Source organism: Lissotriton helveticus, chromosome 11 (genome assembly GCF_964261635.1).
Source record: "Lissotriton helveticus chromosome 11, aLisHel1.1, whole genome shotgun sequence".
In the NCBI taxonomy this organism is placed as follows: Eukaryota; Metazoa; Chordata; class Amphibia; order Caudata; family Salamandridae; genus Lissotriton; species Lissotriton helveticus.
The window spans coordinates 788,124,929-788,143,676 of record NC_136072.1 but is presented as its reverse complement, the minus strand read 5'-3'; the positions used below and the strand labels follow the sequence as shown (position 1 = coordinate 788,143,676).

Genomic DNA, 18,748 nt, shown 5'->3' with positions numbered 1-18,748 from the left:
ATGCGTACTCACCCTAAGTTTCTTCCCAAGGTTGTCTCTGATTTTCATATCAACCAGACTATAACTTTACCTACGTTCTTTCAGAATCCTTCATCTCCAGCGGAAAGGTCTTTGCATTCCCTGGATGTTAGGAGGGTGCTGAAATTTTATCTGGATAAAACCAGTGATATTCGTAGGTCAGACCAATTGTTCATCAACTATGGATCAGTCAGGACGGGTCTTGCGACCTCTAAGCAGTCCATCTCTAGGTGGATTGTGTCCTGCATACAGCTGTGTTACCAAAACGCTAATAAGACCTTAGGAGGTAAGCCTAAGGCTCATTCCACCAGGGGCAAGGCTGCCACGACAGCATTGCTCCGTAATGTTCCGATTGCAGAAATCTGCAAGGCGGCCACTTGGAAGTCGGTTCATACCTTTGCTAAGTATTACTGCCTGGACACTGATGCTAGGGCAGATGCTCAGGTTGGACAGGCTTCGCTGCGAAATCTGTTCGCACAATAGTGGTGTTAATTCTCTTTTCTCCACCGCCGCTTTGGTGTGGGGATGGGCTTGCCATTCTATTCACTAGATTATGACTATACACAGAGATCCCCTATTACAGAAGGAGTAGTTTCTGTCCTGTAACTCCAGTTCTGTAGTAGGGGTATCTCTGTTATAGTCATAAGCGCCCGCCCTCCTCCCCGGTGGAGAGAGACATATTCCTTTAAGGAATGCTACAGGTCTGGCGTGTAATTCAGAAAAGGGGGTGGTGATGAACAGAGTGTCTGAATTAAGCAGACCACTCTTACCCAGTCCAAAGATCAGGGCTTGATCCATCACCGTTATTTAGCTCACTGCCCCATCCCAGCTCAGAACCTGGCTATATGCAAATTAGTCTGTCCCTGGCCCAGTGCATCATGGGAACAGGGCAGACCAAACTACCAAGCCAATTCTTCACCAGAAAGGATACAAGCTACCGGGGACCGGTTTCTGGCATTTCAGCCTCGTCGGCCCGACTTGCTTGAATCCTGATGGAGCAGAGAGCAAGGGACTCATGTCTGAGTATACCCTGCCACACCTATAGTGGCCAAAAACAATTCAGAAAAGGGGGTGGTGATGAACAGAGTGTCTGAATTAAGCAGACCACTCTTACCCAGTCCAAAGATCAGGGCTTGATCCATCACCGTTATTTAGCTCACTGCCCCATCCCAGCTCAGAAACTGGCTATATGCAAATTAGTCTGTCCCTGGCACAGTGCATCATGGGAACAGGGCAGACCAAACTACCAAGCCAATTCTTCACCAGAAAGGATACAAGCTACCGGGGACCGGTTTCTGGCATTTCAGCCTCGTCGGCCCGGCTTGCTTGAATCCTGATGGAGCAGTGAGCAAGGGACTCATGTCTGAGTATACCCTGCCACACCTATAGTGGCCAAAAACAATTCAGAAAAGGGGGTGGTGATGAACAGAGTGTCTGAATTAAGCAGACCACTCTGGCAGGTCTGGCGTGTGACGCCTTCAAAAAGAACTGAAAGTAAGTTGGACCTGCTATGCATTCTGGGATATTGGGAGAAGGTTCTAGAAGATTCTCTTAAAGGCACAGTATCCTGTTTTGAGCCACATAATGGCAGCCTATGGGGCTTGTCTGTCCAGGTTCTTCTCTCTATCATTCCTGAGGGAGTTTTGCTTTTAAAGCAATGGAAATCTGTACAAGCTTTTGCTGTTTTGTGGATTTTATGGTGGAATTTCTAGTTGAAGTACTGGACAGTGTAGCCTTTTTAGGCTGCATTATCTGTCTTTAAAATTTTCTTTTAAGTGTCTATATATTTCTGCATTTTTTGACACTGTAAGAGATTATTTTTGATTGCTCCGGGGTCCACGCACATGGGCGGGACTATTAGGTAGATTTATTTAGGTAGATTTCGGAGGAAGGCCTGGCGAACTTCACAGAGGTTACCACCTTAGCCGTTTTCAGTGTCACTGGCACAGAAGACACCTTCCCTTTTGATAATAGCTGCCATTAACTTCAGTTCTAGGAGTGCTTCATGAAAGAGGTCACCCCTGAATTTCGAGCACCCTTTTCAGGATGGGGGTGGGGGGAATCCCTAACACTTATGCTTCAGCGTGCAACCTTTTGGTTTGAACTTTCTGCAAGCAGAGCACAGGGTCTTATTGGTCCAAAGGTATGCACTAGTTAAAGACGAAGAATGTATCTAGAAATACCATATATATACACATTATGGGCAACCATCTCTTGCACTGGGGGCAAAACTAGCAATTTTGTTCAAAGAAAATTCTTCAGACCCCATATTTTCGTCATTAACTACAAAAAAAATATTCCCACGTCATGATCTGTTTTATTCACCGAACAGCATCTCCCCCACGACAGACAAACGAAAACCATAAAAAGCAATGTCAAAATGTCGTTCGTGGAGCTCGGTTTGAGTTCATTCAGGACTTTGGAAAATAACTAGTTGCGCTATTCCAATCAACTCCAAGATGACAAGAATAAATGTAGCAAGTAAACCTATATTATTTTATGCTGGAACTACAATATATTCAATTTTATTAGACCTGTAGCATTTATATGATGTCTAGGGATAATTAAAGAATCTTGTTTACAGTGAGTTAGGATGTTATCTAGTGAGATATGGTTTTAAAAAACCAAGCCACCTAGAATGGAGAAGCGGTCCTCTCTCACCATCAGGGCAGTCAAGGGCATCCCACACAATCCATTATCTACACAACACCCATGGCTTTCACTGCAATACCATGCTCTGAATTGGGACAGCGGGAGTTACAAAACCCATATAACTTGGCACTGCCCCTACCTCCTTCTAGCACTTCCAATGGGAATCCAACCTGGGGACTGCTGGACAAAAGGAGCAAAGGGCAAAAACACAAGAATGTTGGAAGTCTTATGACAAGTACCAATAACATAACATCTACCCAATTCGGCTCTGTAACGATACAGAAGTGCCAACCTCCTCTGCCCTTCACTGCTTACTACCATCACAACCACAAGATGCACAAAGCTTCAAACTTCTTATGAGAAGTAGTTATAGGTTGTACATACCACCACCCCATCCCAGTGGGTCAGAGAATTTCTTTTTGGAACATCAAATACACGTATTGCTTAGTCCACATATTTGGAATCCTTGACAACAGCAAGATGGCAATGATTAAGAAGAATCCACCCTTCACTAAATGCACCTCCCAGTACACTTCACCGGAATGCCTCTCCAAAAATCTTGCCAAGACTTCCATTATGCCCATGATCTGATCTACTGGCCACTCTGTTCCAACACAATTCCTTAGAATTTGATCAGACTATTAATGTAAGGAACAACACCTACTCTGGAAATTGAATTTCCAAGCCAAGTAATATATCAACTAAATCATTTAAAGTCTTGTACAGAAGACTTATAATATGTTATAAGCTCACATCTCATTTAAGGGCATATCCTCTTAACAACCACGACAAATTAGACCTCTTCAGCACAATACTACCCAAACCCTCTTCATTAGCATGATCACATCAGCGTAACAACAATAACTCTTCAAGTGTCCATTAGCAACTCTTTTCAGTTATCGATGGACACACTCCTTTCCACTCAATAAATCTCAAAAGCAAACCGTTGCGCCACCTTGGTATGCACACAAACGGAGTACCACCTAATGACACATCTGCAAATCCAAAACACATGTTGCAGATCCCAGAGACCGCTGATGTCACAGTATTCTAAGCAACAAGTAAAGCCCACAACATTAAGTTCACCACAAAAAATCTTTTCATTGATATCTATTAATTAAAAAACACATTCAAGGTAAAGACATACACTGGGCTCTCTTCATGGCAGTCGAGCACTGGATACATCCTCTCCTTAAATTTATCATGACCTCATGGACAAACACACCACTGACACTAGACTAAGAATAACACCTCAGATACCTCCACACCCTGGCCCGCAAACAGCACTCAAACGTGCACCCATCCAGTACCCAGCAGGCACCACCCCTCCTTTACATCAAACCCATCTAATCTGATGCCTACTATAACCAACACTGTAAGCTCCCCAACCCTAAAAAGCACCTCCCCAACCTCCTTAAATGCTGGTCCGATTGTAACAATTTCACTATGCTCCCAATTAATTTCGCAACTAGCGCGGAATCATATCTTCATTACCTACTAATAATTCTATAGAGGAGTCAAAACCCAGCCTAATCAAGCGGGGTTTCGCCCTGGTCATTCAACAGAGGCGGTGATTCTAGCGGTTCAGGACAACCTTAGAGCCAATGCGGATATCGATACACACCAAGCTCTGGTGCTGCTTGACCTCTCGGCGGCGTTCGACACGGTTGACTATGACATCTTGCTCAACCGTGTCGAACAGGCCGGCCTGAGAGGACCGGCGTTGAGCTGGATTACATCCTTTATCGAGGGCCGGACTCAGGCAACTCAACTGGGCAGCTTTACAGGTACTAGGCACACGTCCACCTGTGGAGTCCCGCAGGGGTCGTCATTGTCCCCCTTATTATTTAATCTTTACCTCCGCCCTCTTCTTTATTCCCTTAAAAAGTTTAATGTCACAGTGTTCAACTATGCGGACGATTTACAGCTAATATTTCATCTGAACATCCCTGATGCTGTGTCCGAATTTCAGAACACTATGAAACACATCCAATGCTGGATGAACGAAAATCATCTAAAACTCAACCCGGGCAAAACAGAACTACTTTTGCCCGGGAACAGTTTATCCAGCTGGAGTGATAACTTCTGGCCAGTAGACCTGGGCATCCCTCCCGTAAGGTCCATTGCTGTAAAGAGCTTAGGCATCACGCTCCACTCGGACCTGTCCTTAAAAACCCAGGTGGGCGCTGTGGTCTCAGCAAGTTTTTTCCAAATGAGGAAAATAAAAAAGATTGCTCATCTTTTCACCCAGTCTGCCTTAATCCAGGTTACTATTGCTCTGGTTATGTCCCGCCTGGACTATTCCAACAGCGTCTATTTGGGACTTCCAGTGGGCCTGTCGAAGAGACTTCAACTTGTCCAGAATCAGGCGGCGAGACTCATCCTACAACAGCCAAAATGGTCTTCTATTAAACCTGGACTAGAAAAGCTACACTGGCTTCCGATCTCCCAGCGCATAGCCTTTAAAGCAGGGTGTATCACCTTCAAGGCCATACAAGATAAAGGCCCTGCCTTTATTCGTTGCCTGATCTCTAAATATATACCCACCAGAAGCTTGCGCTCTGCGCAAAAATCCCTACTGGAGGTGTCTCGCTTCAAAAGGAAGCGACAGGGAGGCTGCTGTTTTCGCCATCTAGCAGCCTCACTTTGGAACTCCATTCCCTTATCGATTAGGCAGAGTGAGGATTTACTTACCTTTCGTAAGGGATTAAAGACCTGGTTGTTCGCCCAAGCCTACCATTAGCTATTGTCAGCTCAGTGTTATGTTAGACGGATTCTTCACCTTTCCTATAGCGCCATGAAGCCCATGGGCGTACGAGCGCTCTACAAATTGATTTTAACATAACATAACATAACATAACAGATACAGGAGCATATACTCAGTTACCAACAAAACACGTAGATTTGTAAAGCACACGTTTACCATGTGGGCATTTTCTAACTGAGCAACAGGTATTTATTGTTACCCAGCTCAGTAGCCACTCACTGCACCAAAAGTAGGCCAGGTTCCGCACAGGATGCACAGCAGCCTTCATCGTAGTGGAGAAAGTCCTATGGCTCATTGAAACTGAATATTCACAGTGGTTAGTTCTCTGTGACCAAACCACCGTCATCAACACCGCAAGTCATTCTTGAGACCCTATTCACGGACGTGAGGTCCACAGGTTTAATCATAGCCTGACTTACCTCTTTCCTCATTGACAGACTTCGGTTTGTACAAACAAATTCTCCAAATTATCCCTTCTCTATTAGCTCCACGTGGTATCTGCAAGAGCTCCACTCTCATGCTGCAAGAGCTCCACTCTCAGGGAGAGGTGTGGCGCCGCGGCCAGGGCGACTGACGCTGAAATCTGGGGATCAGGGTTCAATCCCCGGCTCCGGCGGCAGGTTAGCCCAGCAGCATGCGACTCTGGGCAATAGCTTGCTTAATCTTCCTGTCGTTCCCCAGTGCCTAGAGACCCTAACGGGTGATTGTGCGCTATACAAATGTGGATTATTATTATTATGCTGCTCAACATCTACATGGAACCACTGTGGGAATACTCGTCAACGAGCCTCAGCTTATACAGTAAAACTATGGCATGGCAGTCAACCTCAAATTGTCTTTAGTAATGATATCACATGCCACACAGAGTATACACTGACTCCATCCAAACATGGCTGTCCACCATTTATGTGAAACCGATTGTCCAAAACAGTTTTTAACTCAAAAATGTGGCATCCTTCAAACACAGATGAAGGTAATGTTGTCTGATCGAACCCTCGGGGTTTCCCTCCAAACATGGCCTCATGGGCAAAAACACCTTTGCTTCCAAATTGATCCTTCCTAACCTGTCCTTCAGGTGTACATGATAAAGAAAGCTTAATTATTCAGTACCAACCGAGCTAACTTACTGTACTGAATCTACTTCTTGCTACCCTACAATTACCTCGCCGCAATCAAGCCTCTCATACTTAATCAACTAGAAGAACACTTACAAATCTGACCCTAAACTTTTGGCATTACAAAACGATGTAAAAAAACTCACCTTTTTAGAATGTACCTAGTAATGTAAGATTCTGCTACTAATCTCCTAGGATTAGGATATACTGTTACTGAACATTGGTCTCTGTTACTATTAAAAAGCTTAGTTGCCCATTTGGCTAGGTCCACGCTATACAAACATCTTCATTTAAGACATTTATTTTTTATGTATCGAACAGATGGTGGGGATACTATGTTCACATGCCTGCTGGATACCATCCTACCACAGTGAAAGTCATCCTATACAGCAATGCAAACCTGATTAGGAGCCAGAGGAAATGTACTCACATCTTTCTCACATTTCTGTAACACATCTGCAAATCCTTCCAGTTCTTATCACATTTAATTTTAATTGTATGATTTACAAGGCCACGGGCTTTAAAACACAGGAACACCTTGTTTACAAAATCCATATCCAGAATGTTAAAAAAGGAAAGAACATGAAAACAAACTTTCAATGACTACACTCCTAAACTATCAATGAGCTAACCATACAACGTGGACTTTCTTCACCTTCAATGCTTCAGTTAAAAACTAAAAGGACATTTCTTTCAAATTGATCCTGCCCTTCCACACCCTCGTTTACTTATGGAAGTTTGCTCTGCCCCATAGCACTCCCCTTCGAACATAATTTGGTCATGCACCCTCACAGAGATGTAAACATCATCCTATGTACTCTGTAAACATGACTTGTAATCTTAATGCTATGTGCAGCATCACTCTGTATCTGAGCTATCTACCAAGCATCAATAACAGAAATGTCTCAAAGAATTTTATGGGTGAAAAAGACATTCGAAAAAGATTTTTAAATAATATATGCCACGAGAAAGAGCATTAGCGACACAAATGCCAAGCTACTAATAGTTTCCTTCAGGATGGTCTTCTCTGGCAAATTCATAATATTTATGCCGAATTTCTCTACAAATGAAACAGAAATACATGGAAAAGAAAGGCAATGTTTACTTGTTTTTAAAAACAAAGATAGAAAAAAAGAAGTACCACTCTGCAGAACTAAAAGCATTTACTGCATTCCCCACATTTTGCTCAGATGAAGTTCACTACTTTTGAACTTTTATTTTTAGGTATGGCGTTAGACTCCTTTTGGGTTTACAAAAATGATATGTATAACATTCTTATAGGGACTTTCAGCTACCCCTCTTCATCCATAGGTTTGTTATTGTAACATTCAGATATTTCTTTCGCCTGTCCAGCATGTGTCAATGGGTCAGTCCACGTCAGCCATTAGCTGGCGCCACTGCTTTCCGACAGAAAATGATTGTGCTTTTAGTCCGTTTTTAGATTGAAGAGGGCGCAGCATCTTCCTCAACAAAGTTTTGCTAAAAGCATGACAAAACAAGCACTCCCAAGACTAGAAGGCTGGCAATCAACGCAGGACTTTTTGGTTTTGCCAATGCTCATTTAATACTGGCATCATTTTTCCATGAAAATTGGTGCACAAACTTAATTTCTGTGAAGGCTTAAAAGTGAAAGGCTGACTTTCTGTTAGTTTAAGGACAAATGACAGAGAGAGAGAGAGACAAAATGTAAAATATCGAAGTTTACAGTTGCCCCGTCTCCAGAAAAAGAGGACTAGGAGACCCCGACAGATAACTAGAAACCAAGTTAAATCACCATATTACTCGCTTCAGATCCATACCTTTTGCTGCTTTTTTACTGTATTAAAATTGCAATACGTAATTCTGACGAGTCAGGAAATGGTTGAAGATTTTGCACATGGTGCACAACTCGCCTGCAGGACAAGCCGGAAGAGTGCGGTCGGTTTAAACAATACACTTTTAAGAAGACTCATGCCCAGCAATGCCAACTACGAACCCTGAATATACAAATCTGAAGCTTTTTTTTTATCTCAGTCTTTTACTTTTTCAGTCATAATTGTTGTTTCTTTATTGTTCAAACCAAATTATAATGCTATACATTTCATTACCAGAATAGACAGAATATTCAAGTTCCCCCACTTCAATAGGGACACAGTTCAAGGGGGTCGAAAAGTGGAGGATCACAACCATTTCTTGTACAGTTTTCCACAACTGTAGTATGTCGAAACATTTGACTTGGAGAATGCATCAATACATGTAGAAGAAAGGTTCCGCCTGACATGAGTGGGAAAAGAGACTTCAGTTGTGATCAAGGTCAAGGCAAGGCCCTAAATTTCTGCACAGTACTTGATGGAGCCAAGGGCATTTGAAGGCCAAAGGGATGCAGCAGTGTTCAAAAAGACAGACTGGTTGCACTAGATTTTTAAGCATATTTGCATCCTTCACGCTCGGCTTTCAGAATCCTTGCCTACAATAATTTTAGCTTTTCTCTACATTTTCCAGGCACGAAGTTGCTGCAGTCTGTAATCTGTAGCGATGGCCCCACAGCATCATTCTTTGGAGTGTTCAAATGAGAAGGTGGACCAAAACAGCTACAGAATCTTTGAAGATACTGCATGTAAACCAGAACAGAGGATGCAGGAGACCATTTTGAGCTTTCGACTTTGTTACTGAAGATATTCCTGGAAATAAAATATGGCTGCTAGAACTGAAGGGAATCAACTGGCCTTTGCAGATTTTAGAGTTTTTAAAGGAAAGACGATATCCCTCTCAAGTGGAAAGAACAAAAAAGAAGCAAGAAGGATGTATTGATGACATCAATATATTTTCTATTTGGTAAAAACAAAACAAATATTGTCCAGAGGTTTCTTTTGTTTAAAAACATGAAGAAAGTGTTGAAATGTTCATAGCACTGTAACAGACAAAACATATCGGGGGAAATACCATAAAAATCTGGATCGATTCCAGAATTCATGAATACTTGTAGGCTTTTTCCCATCTTAAAAAAGTCATAAAATTAAAGAACAACATGCAAACCATGGGAAGGGAAAAAGTGAAAATACAAAAACAAAAGATTGAGCTTTTTCGTATGTACAATTCAGTTTCAACTGAAGTTCAATGAAAAATATTTCAGAAAAAAGTTATCTACTTGAAAAAAAGATCTACATAAATGACTTTTAAAAGACGTAAACCACCTGTATCTAAAGAAACTTTACAAAATAGTTTAAAAAGTGGTCAAATATTGACCAATAAAATTTTTTTTTCCTTTTTTAATATCTAATATTGTTGAAGCGATACACATCAATGGTATAAAAAAGTGACCCCCATCCCTCCCCCCAAAAGTTCCTTTGCCTCTTTTTAGTCAGACGATTTTGTAACCAATGAAAGAGGCTGAGATTGGAGAACTGGCAAAGCATGATGGGAATGGAGAGCAGCCTGGTAGGAGGCCGATGAAGTCAATATGGAGGAGGGCATTGAGGTTAGAGGTATAGGTCTGGAGAGCAGGGGCGAGTGGCTACTGATGGGACTGCCCAAGTGCCCCGTTAGGCTGGAAGACGAAGGTGGCTTGGCTGACAGGAAGGCAGCCGAGTGCAGGGACATCTGTGCCCTGGCCTCCGGTTTGGTCGTCAGGGAGAGAGGCTGGGCCTGTTCTGAGTGGGTGGCTGCTGGAGCTGCAGGTGATGCTAGAGCAGTGGAGGGGGTGGCAGGTGAGTCAAGCATGCTCCCATGTGAAGAGGCAGGGCTGTCGCAGGATTTGTCAGACGAGAAGTACTGGATGCACTGCTTCTTATTCTGCGACCCAAGTGATTCTAGATGAGAAAAAAACAATATGCCATTAGTCTAGGAAATACATAACCCAGTAGTACAAATCTATTACTCCCAGACAGGTACAATACAGCCTGGATGCAAAACTCTCATTCTGTGATAGTGAGCACTGCACAATCTATACTAAGCAACCATGCGAAAAAATACTTGTGTCAGGCGTCGAAAGACCTGGTACAATGGGAGTACAAACACTTAGAAGGACACACTTTAAATAATCTGAATGTCTGACCCTTCTAATTGGCAAGCACAATCTGCCTGTTTATCTGATGTGCACTTTTCAATTCACAATGTACAGCTCTGCTGTAAATTGAGCTGATATATAAATGTATGTATGTATACATACCGTGCCACAACAAAAATGTAAAAGGGAAAAGTTAAATTATCCAATCAACCATGCAGAGGAATAAGGAAAGTCACAGTTTTACTAGGACTTCAGCCAAGGCAACTGCAGTAATTACAGACTTTATGTCATCAATAAAGTGACTGCGCTGCGTTCTGGAGCAAGCAAACAAATCATAAAGTCACTAAAGCACATTATACAGGCACTTTTACCTGCTAGTATTAACCCCTTGCATGCTGCCGCGATTCTGCGACTGTGCGGCACATTCCGAACGTGGGTGCGGTCATGACGGCCCCCAGCCGTTATCAGCACACGAGCACCGTAGTGCACGACGGCTGGGGGCCGTCATCCGCATGCAAGGGGTTAAAGCAGTATACACAAGCGGTTAAATAATATATGGGACAAAGGGCGCCCTGCTGTACACTATAAGGATATGGTAAGCCACCGAGGAGTTCCAAGACCATATGGAAAAATTAGACCGACGGCAAGTTCCTTTATAAGGACATCACACTTCGAAGTGACATGCAATATCCTGTTAATGTACGGCAGAGGGTTTTTTATTCCTTATAATAAATGATCACTCTTCCTACAAACTGCTTAGATCCTAAGGGCCCGATGTAGGTGGCCCATTACCGGTCGGTAAACCCGAAACTTGGTAAATTTCAGGCTTACCGACCGGTATTGAGCCATTTCAGATGTAGGGGATGATTCGGTACCGATTCTGTATTTACCGAATCATTATTTACCGATTCGGTATTTGCCGAAATAGGTAAATGGCATGTAGGAGGCACTTTTAAGAGTGCTTATGTGCTTTAAGGATTCGTTATTTACCACCAACTATTAATTGGTGGGAAATACCAAATACCTTTGAAAATGCAAATCTGTGCATTTTCAACAGTGCCATGTGGCAGACATACATTCCCTTAGGGCATGTATGTGTGCCACATGTGCACACAAGCACTATTCAGGGGTGCAACAGGGTGTCAATGTGACACACTGCCACCCTTGAATGTTTCCCTATTTTACCGAATCGGTATTTACCGATTCGGTAATTCCCATTCATTCCTATGGGCCTCCAGGCCCATAGAAATGAATGGGAATTATTCGGCAAATACCGAATCGTACCGATTCTGTAATACTTACCAAATTTTTTTCTACATAGCATTTACCGATTCTAAAATACCGAATCGGTGAAATTCAGTATTTTAGAATCGGTAAATTTGGATTACCTACATCTGGCCCCAAGTGTCTTGTTCTATCATGTTCACTGTCGACAAGAAGAATAAAAGCGGACCTGCACAGCGAAACTAAACGCAAACAAAGAGCAGCTAGTGATTTCTGACATAAGATATTAGGATCAGTTTCATCTATGTCTCATTAATAAAACGATGTGTTGTAACATAGAAATATTCTAGCTCTCCTGTAATGACCGATTGTGAGGAAAAATAAACACGTTGCCTTAAAGATCTCTTTTCTGCTAAACGCTCTTAATTTTATCAAAGCATACCGGAAAAGGGAAAAGTCCGTTCCTATTTTCCTTGCTTAGACCGAAGCAGCAATTGTGCTCCATGACCTGCATTTTACTCTGGCTGGTGGCTGTGGCAGCAGATATTACGATGTCAGAACTTAACTGTACTAACTTAGTGCATTTGAGTGGCTACCTAATTTTATTGCAGGCCACTAGATGAGTCACAAGCCACCTGGAATAAGGGAATTAGAGTTTGGCTTTTATTTAGGGATTGCAGGCTTCCATCAATTGTAGAGCCAGTTATCAATTAGAAAGTACTTCCCAGGCTCCAAGGCTCTGTGCTTTTCCCAAAACGGGTGCAGAGTTCCAGAGACACACAACACTGGTTGTGACACATTCACAAGTCATTTCAGATTCGCGTCTTCCGCGCAGTCTCCAATTATAAAAAAACACAACCTGCCAGAACTTCTACTTGCAAACTTCAGATTTACAAATGTGTGCATGAAAACTACAAGCCAAGAAAGTAGTCCCTTCCTGTTATTAAAGGTGCATGTTATCGGTACTTTTACTCTTAGAGGTTGAACGGCGTGAAGAGACGAGGGGTGCGGCACGTTATATTTTAATCCAACCACCATTTATCGTACAAATGACTCAAAGGTCTCTTTGCTGGTAGCGTGCCCCGCAGGAAACCTCAGCCCTGAGGTTTGAGGCAATCACTTGGAATTGCGTAAAGGTGCACAAAAATGTGTTGTCTGAAACTTCGGAAAAGTATTGTCTGGGACAGCAGCAGGACTCGGAGCAACTAAGACACAAAACTCATCAAGCGGATGGATTTCTAAATATTGAAAATTGAGCGTGAAACCTGTGGTACAGCAGTGTAGTTAAGGGTCATAAGAGTAGAGTCAACGGGTTCAAGGCTCCAGGTCTGAACAGCTCTTCTATCATCTCGAAGAATGCAGTAACAGAAAGCAAATGCAGCTCAAGGCTAAGTCCAGTATCCAATAGAGCTCATCATGAGACTGCTGCCCTCAGCTCCCCTTGGAGACTTTTGACTAGCAGGGCAGATCAGGACAGAGAGGGCATTTCGGTTACCAGTCCCACTTCAAGATGGAGGCCTGGGACAATGTTATCCAGTTTAGGTATGGGTCTTAGAGGATTTACATTTTTGAAGGAGACCTTTTCTAGTGATGGACAAACCCTAATGTCAAAGTGAAAATGTTAGTCAGAGCATGGGGCAACATCCTGAACCTAGTATCCAAGGCTAGTCCCCGTCTATTTTTAAATTTCATGTCCTCCAGATCAGTGTAATTTCTGGGATCATGCATGACTAATGACAGACACAAGCTGGAAACTTTCCCACTTCTCTCAGGGTTTAATTGCACATCAGATGATACAGCTTCTGTGCCAAGTGACAATGTGATGAGCTAATGCAGGGCAGATGTGAACCTGTGACCTTGAGATAAAAGGGCCTGTTATCATGTTCGACACTGCTGTGCGCTATACTAAATATATTGATTAACTGCAAAAGGTAGCAAAGACCATGGCCTTAGGCCTAACGAGCACCTTTAAGGAGGACATGCCCCCACTTCTAGAATGACACCCTGTAAGCAGTATGCGTAGAAAGAGACTAAAGGTCAATGCAGTGGTCATGAAAGAAACACCACACGCAAGTGTCACAAGTTCTGCTGCCTAGGGAAACAGGGTGAGACACAGCAGAACTGTGTGTAAGGGGTCTTCATGGGAGTACAAAAAGCAGCATACTGCCAGCAGGACAACATGGCATGGTGCCACCAGAATATAAAATGGCATGCGGGAAGCAGAATCATACCACTTTTCTTGTTCAAATTAATGTTTTTTTCTTTTCAATGCATTTAGGGACAGCAGAAACAACAGCTTTATTGCCAAACAGTGAAAAACAAGTAACCAATAGTAGCTCAACAGGACAAGTTATAACAACTATACTGAGCATATAAATCGGAGCTCATCTATCCTATATTTGGCTCTTGGTTGTACTAAATTAATTTAACAGTCGATTTAATCCAGCACTATTACAGAATCAGAGAAGCACAAAAGCACGATCTGCAAAAGCAAGGTTGAAATCCTACAAGACGGTTTGGAAATTGATATGATCAGTGTATGAGGTGATGGAGGAAAAATTCAGCAGCTTGGTGTCAACTTGTTCAGGACAATTCTGCATTCTAAAGGCAGCCTAGCTTACCTCTCGGCTGAAGAGTCGGCGTGTAATATACGACTGAATAAAATGGGATTCTGTCAAAAATGGACTTGCAATATGATGATCACAAGGTTGCAATATAGAAGGGAGGTAGTATGATTATGGGGAGGTGGTATGATAGAAGGGAAGGGAAGTAGACTTCGGAGTGAACTATACAGGCTTCAAATGCAAAGCTGTGTTCATTTGGTGCAGATGGCCTTGCCACAATAGGTACAGGGGGGCAGTAGGAAGGTAGTCAACTGATTAGGGAAAATAATACTGATAATGGTGTTCATACTGAAGGTAAGGAGTACCAATGAACAATATGAATAAGGGCATATTTTAATGAGAGGGGGACATGATTCAATTAGTCTAGTCAAAAACTGTTTATGGGCTGTTCATAGCTTTGTTCCAAAGAGGGAAACTAATCCTTGTGCGTTAGTCCCATACTAAATAAAACATTACTTTTCCCATTTGCAGGGCTGACTAGGACCATGCATATCACATCCAATTTCATTCTTTCCCTCTTTAACAACATTGCTCATGAGAAATTAGCGCTTTATACAAACGAGTATGATGATGTGCTTCCTCGTGTGTACATGCAATTGCAACCATCTGATGTTATCAGCTCATTTGAAGAACCTAAGGATTATGAATTATTTCAGCTTATTCAAGCAGAGGAATTTAACTGAATGACTTATCGGTAGCACTGAATGTGGACTAGGGGAACTTTGTGCGAGTTTGTTTTGTTAACACAATTTGTAGAATGCACATCACACGCTTCGTTTGTGTCTACACAAATTCAATGCAAGCACCAAACCTCAAGCAGAGCATGTAGGGACAAGCATAACACCAGGTTGGGAAGATGCAGGGGACAGCTTAAAAGAACAGATAGATTTTAATGGCCTGCTGGGAGTGACCTTCCACTGGTAGCGTGTTTTAAAATATGGAAACCTGGGGGGAGGAGCCAAGCTCGCGTCCGAGATGGCCGCGTTTTAGCTCGGCTCCGTTCGCTTTCCTGTTTGGAACGTCTATCCTGTATTTTATCCTGCCCCGGGAAGTATTCTTTGATAGACTATGGGACTCCGACATTTCACAGGCACTTACCACTTGATCCGTTTGTTCCTGGGTGCCGCGGATCCTGAGCTTCACCCTTGTCGGCTTCGGGGCCTCCGGAGCGAGCAGGCCTGACACTCCTTGGCGGCGCCCGGGCGAGACGGAGCGCTGTGGCCGGCCCTTGGTGGCGGTGTGGGTTCGGTCGGAGAGGCCGATGTGCAATTAGACCGCTTATGGCTATCCGGGCCTGATCCGGCGGTCCTGCGGCCTGGTGTTGGGGCGCTGCCTTCCATGGACGGGGTTGACCGTGCATGTGGCTCGTCTCCCCTTTGTTCTCCGGTCCGGCCATTTTGAGTCCCTCCGCCCGGACTCGGAGAACGGAGCCGGTAGCGTGTGGGGAGCCGGCGACCCGCCTTCTTCTGGTGGCCCCCCTTCCAGCTCTGGTGGTGCCTCTGCTGGTGGTCGGCTGTATCCTGTTTGCCCCGCTGGTGTCCGGACGGGGGTCGGAGTCTGCCGCGGCCCCGCCGGGCTTCTAAGATGGCGGCCGACCCCATGTCTCTCGGCCTGGCCGAGACTGGCGACGCTGGTCCGCCGCATGGCACGTTTGCTGAATACTGTAAAGGTGAGCCTACGCTTGGCGACATCCTCGCCGCCTTGCGCTCCTGGGGTGCTCCCATGGCCGCACCTATCATTGACCTGGAGGAGGATCATTTTGCCGGGCCTGCTGGGCCCCCCCCGGTGTGTGCGGCTTCATCTCTGTTGTGTGCTGCTGGAACTTTCCTGGAGGTCGTGGGCCCGGCGGCTGCCGTTGGTGTGGGTGTACGGATGTCCGCTGCCCTCCTTCACCCTGTGCTCCCCCCTGTGCAGGGGGTCCGCCGGCCGGGTCCCGTCCGGACCGGCCTTGTTGGATCTCCCTTTCCTTTTTTGCCTCGAATGGCCGAACGAAGATCCTGTGATTGCTCCGCCGGATCGGCTTCCCTCATATTGTCGTCGGAACTGTGCCTGCATTGCCTGAGGTGGTTGCCGTCCTTTCCTGCTCATCCGGGTCGCAATCGATATGACTTGTGTGGATTGCCGATTGGACTCCCTGTTATTCACCTCCTGTTCCACATGATCTGGTTCCTTGTGCGTTGGACGACTACAGCTTGGGATAAACAAGGACAGGGTTGAGATGAACTTGCCTCGGTGGACTGTTATCTTGCGGTATGGTCGGATGATCCGTTTGTAACTGTATGACTATGTTCGATTCTCCTTCATGTTCCTGGATTTTATCCTTGTGCTTATTATCTTCCCGTGGGCTCTGAGTATTTTCGGACGGGAGGGTGGGAGCTGATGGGGTTTTGATTATATGGCTCCTCTCCCGTTGTTCTTTCCCTGTTTTCCCTTCTTCTTTTTGTCTTTTGGTTCTTTCTTACTTTTATCTCTTCTATATTTCGGGTTCTGATTAGGGCGACAGGCACGCTGCCGGGGGGTAGGCCATAGCCTTCTGCAGGGGTGCAGGGTGTGATGTGCGGGGTGGGGTCTGTCATATTGTGTTTTCCCCTCATTCTTTTTTGGTTCTATGGCTCTTATGTATCCCCTTTTTCGAGACGCGGTGTCGGCATGTGGCCCCCTGGGGTGTTTTTGCTAGCATGGGCCTTCTAGTATTCCTGCCGTCACGGTTTACTACGCATTCATTCCTCCTGTTACCACCGGTTCCATGTGCTGGTCTATTCTTGAGTGCTTCGTTAGCCATGGGGCGCGTGCAGTGATGCTGCGTTCTTATTTCTCCCCCCTTTTTTCCTATGTCCTTTCCCCCCCCTTTTTTTTCCCCTCTTCCCCCTTTTTCTTTCCTCCCCTGGGTTGTTGTGGCAGAGGGCTCTTTGTTTTGCAAGCCTAATTTTAGTTTTGTGTATTATTGTGTGTTTTCGTAGTGGTGGGAAGGCGCGGGGCAGCGGTTGCAATTGCCTATTACTGTGGGACTCACGTTCTGCCTTTGCCAAAATGTACCTGTTCTTTTTAACTTTTCCTGTGTTCGATACTTCTGCTTGTTCGCGGCCCACCACGGCCCTCTGGACCTTACGGATTGCCCTTATTCTGAGACACCCTTTCTTCTATTATAAAATTAACCTTCTCTCATCCTGTACGTGGTGGTTGCTCGGTGGCTTTTTGCCTTTGCTTCTCGTATGGATTGCTGTGATGTCCCGTGGGAGCTTCTGTACTATCTGTTATGTTTCTTTTATTGTGGTGGCCGGCCCGATGGGTTGTAGGCCCGTATCTGTGAGCGCTTTTTGTACAATAAAGGTTTAAAAAAAAAAAAAAAAAAAAAAAAAAAATAAGGAAACCTTTAAAGCAATCTCCACGAGCCTAGAACCTGGACGTGAAGAGGTGATGACACATCTCACGATTTTTTGTTATGTGCAGGGAAAGATTTAACTATGGTTAGCCAGACCACCACTTGTACGTGAGAGGTATATTTATAACCTTAACATGAACCTAATAAGGGGCATCAAGAGATGGGATCCAATATTAAACTCCTCTTAGCGACGGACAATGTAAGATGAAAGCAAGTGTTAGAGCGAATCCTACAGTCTTCGTCTCCCATATTGCTGTCCAGGCCCTCACTGATACTGTTCTCAGAACCATTTTGTAAGATCATTTAGTTTTAAAATCATGTGCAAATAGTAAAACAGTATCCTCGGGCAATTTCTTCTGGTCAAACGGTTAACGTCCAAAGTGGGACTCAATGTCCCGCATTATGATCTTAAGACAGAAATGCAGATAAAAAACTGTGTATCTATGAACTTGGCATTGCTTCTGCTAACAGGGTTTAAAACATGTGGCCGATACGGACTACCCCCACCCCCGCTTTTCTATGTTTTCCTCCTATTACACCTCAGTAATTGCCAATTACAGAAAGGCAAAAGGAAAATCATAAAAAACAGACAGACACTTTCACATACTGGGGCTTTACAGAAAAAAAAGTAGCGGTTTAAAAAGACAAACCATAAAAATGAAAGAAAAACTGGTCTACAAAGCAAGACCGGGATTAATGATGGTCTCTTCAGATAATGATAAGCACAGAATTTTCGGCTATATTTTATCAGGTTTAAGAAAAAAATTAAAGAAGGGATTGCATTTTCACTGGCCTCCAGAAAGTAGGGCATGCATTCAAAGAAAGGTGTGTGCTGAGTATCTGAAGGAGATGGGGGATATATCTGATTTTGAGGGCTCAGACGTTAAAGAACTGTGGCCTACGGCATACTAAGGAGAACGTCTCTACTCAGACAAAAAGAAGATAGAAAGGAAATCAGCACATTCTTAAAGACTGAAGCCA

General features: G+C 44.1%; 1 protein-coding gene across 1 annotated transcript in view; it reads right to left on the bottom strand.

The window, feature by feature from the left end:
• Positions 1-9,336: 9,336 nt before the first annotated feature.
• Positions 9,337-18,748, bottom strand: part of TCF7L1 (transcription factor 7 like 1) — a 154,397-nt gene continuing 144,985 nt past the window's right edge. Inside the window, exon 12 of the mRNA XM_078666738.1 lies at positions 9,337-10,340. Within this exon, the coding sequence (XP_078522864.1) occupies positions 9,889-10,340 (452 nt within the window). The 3' untranslated portion in view covers positions 9,337-9,888. The remainder of the gene's footprint in view (positions 10,341-18,748) is intronic.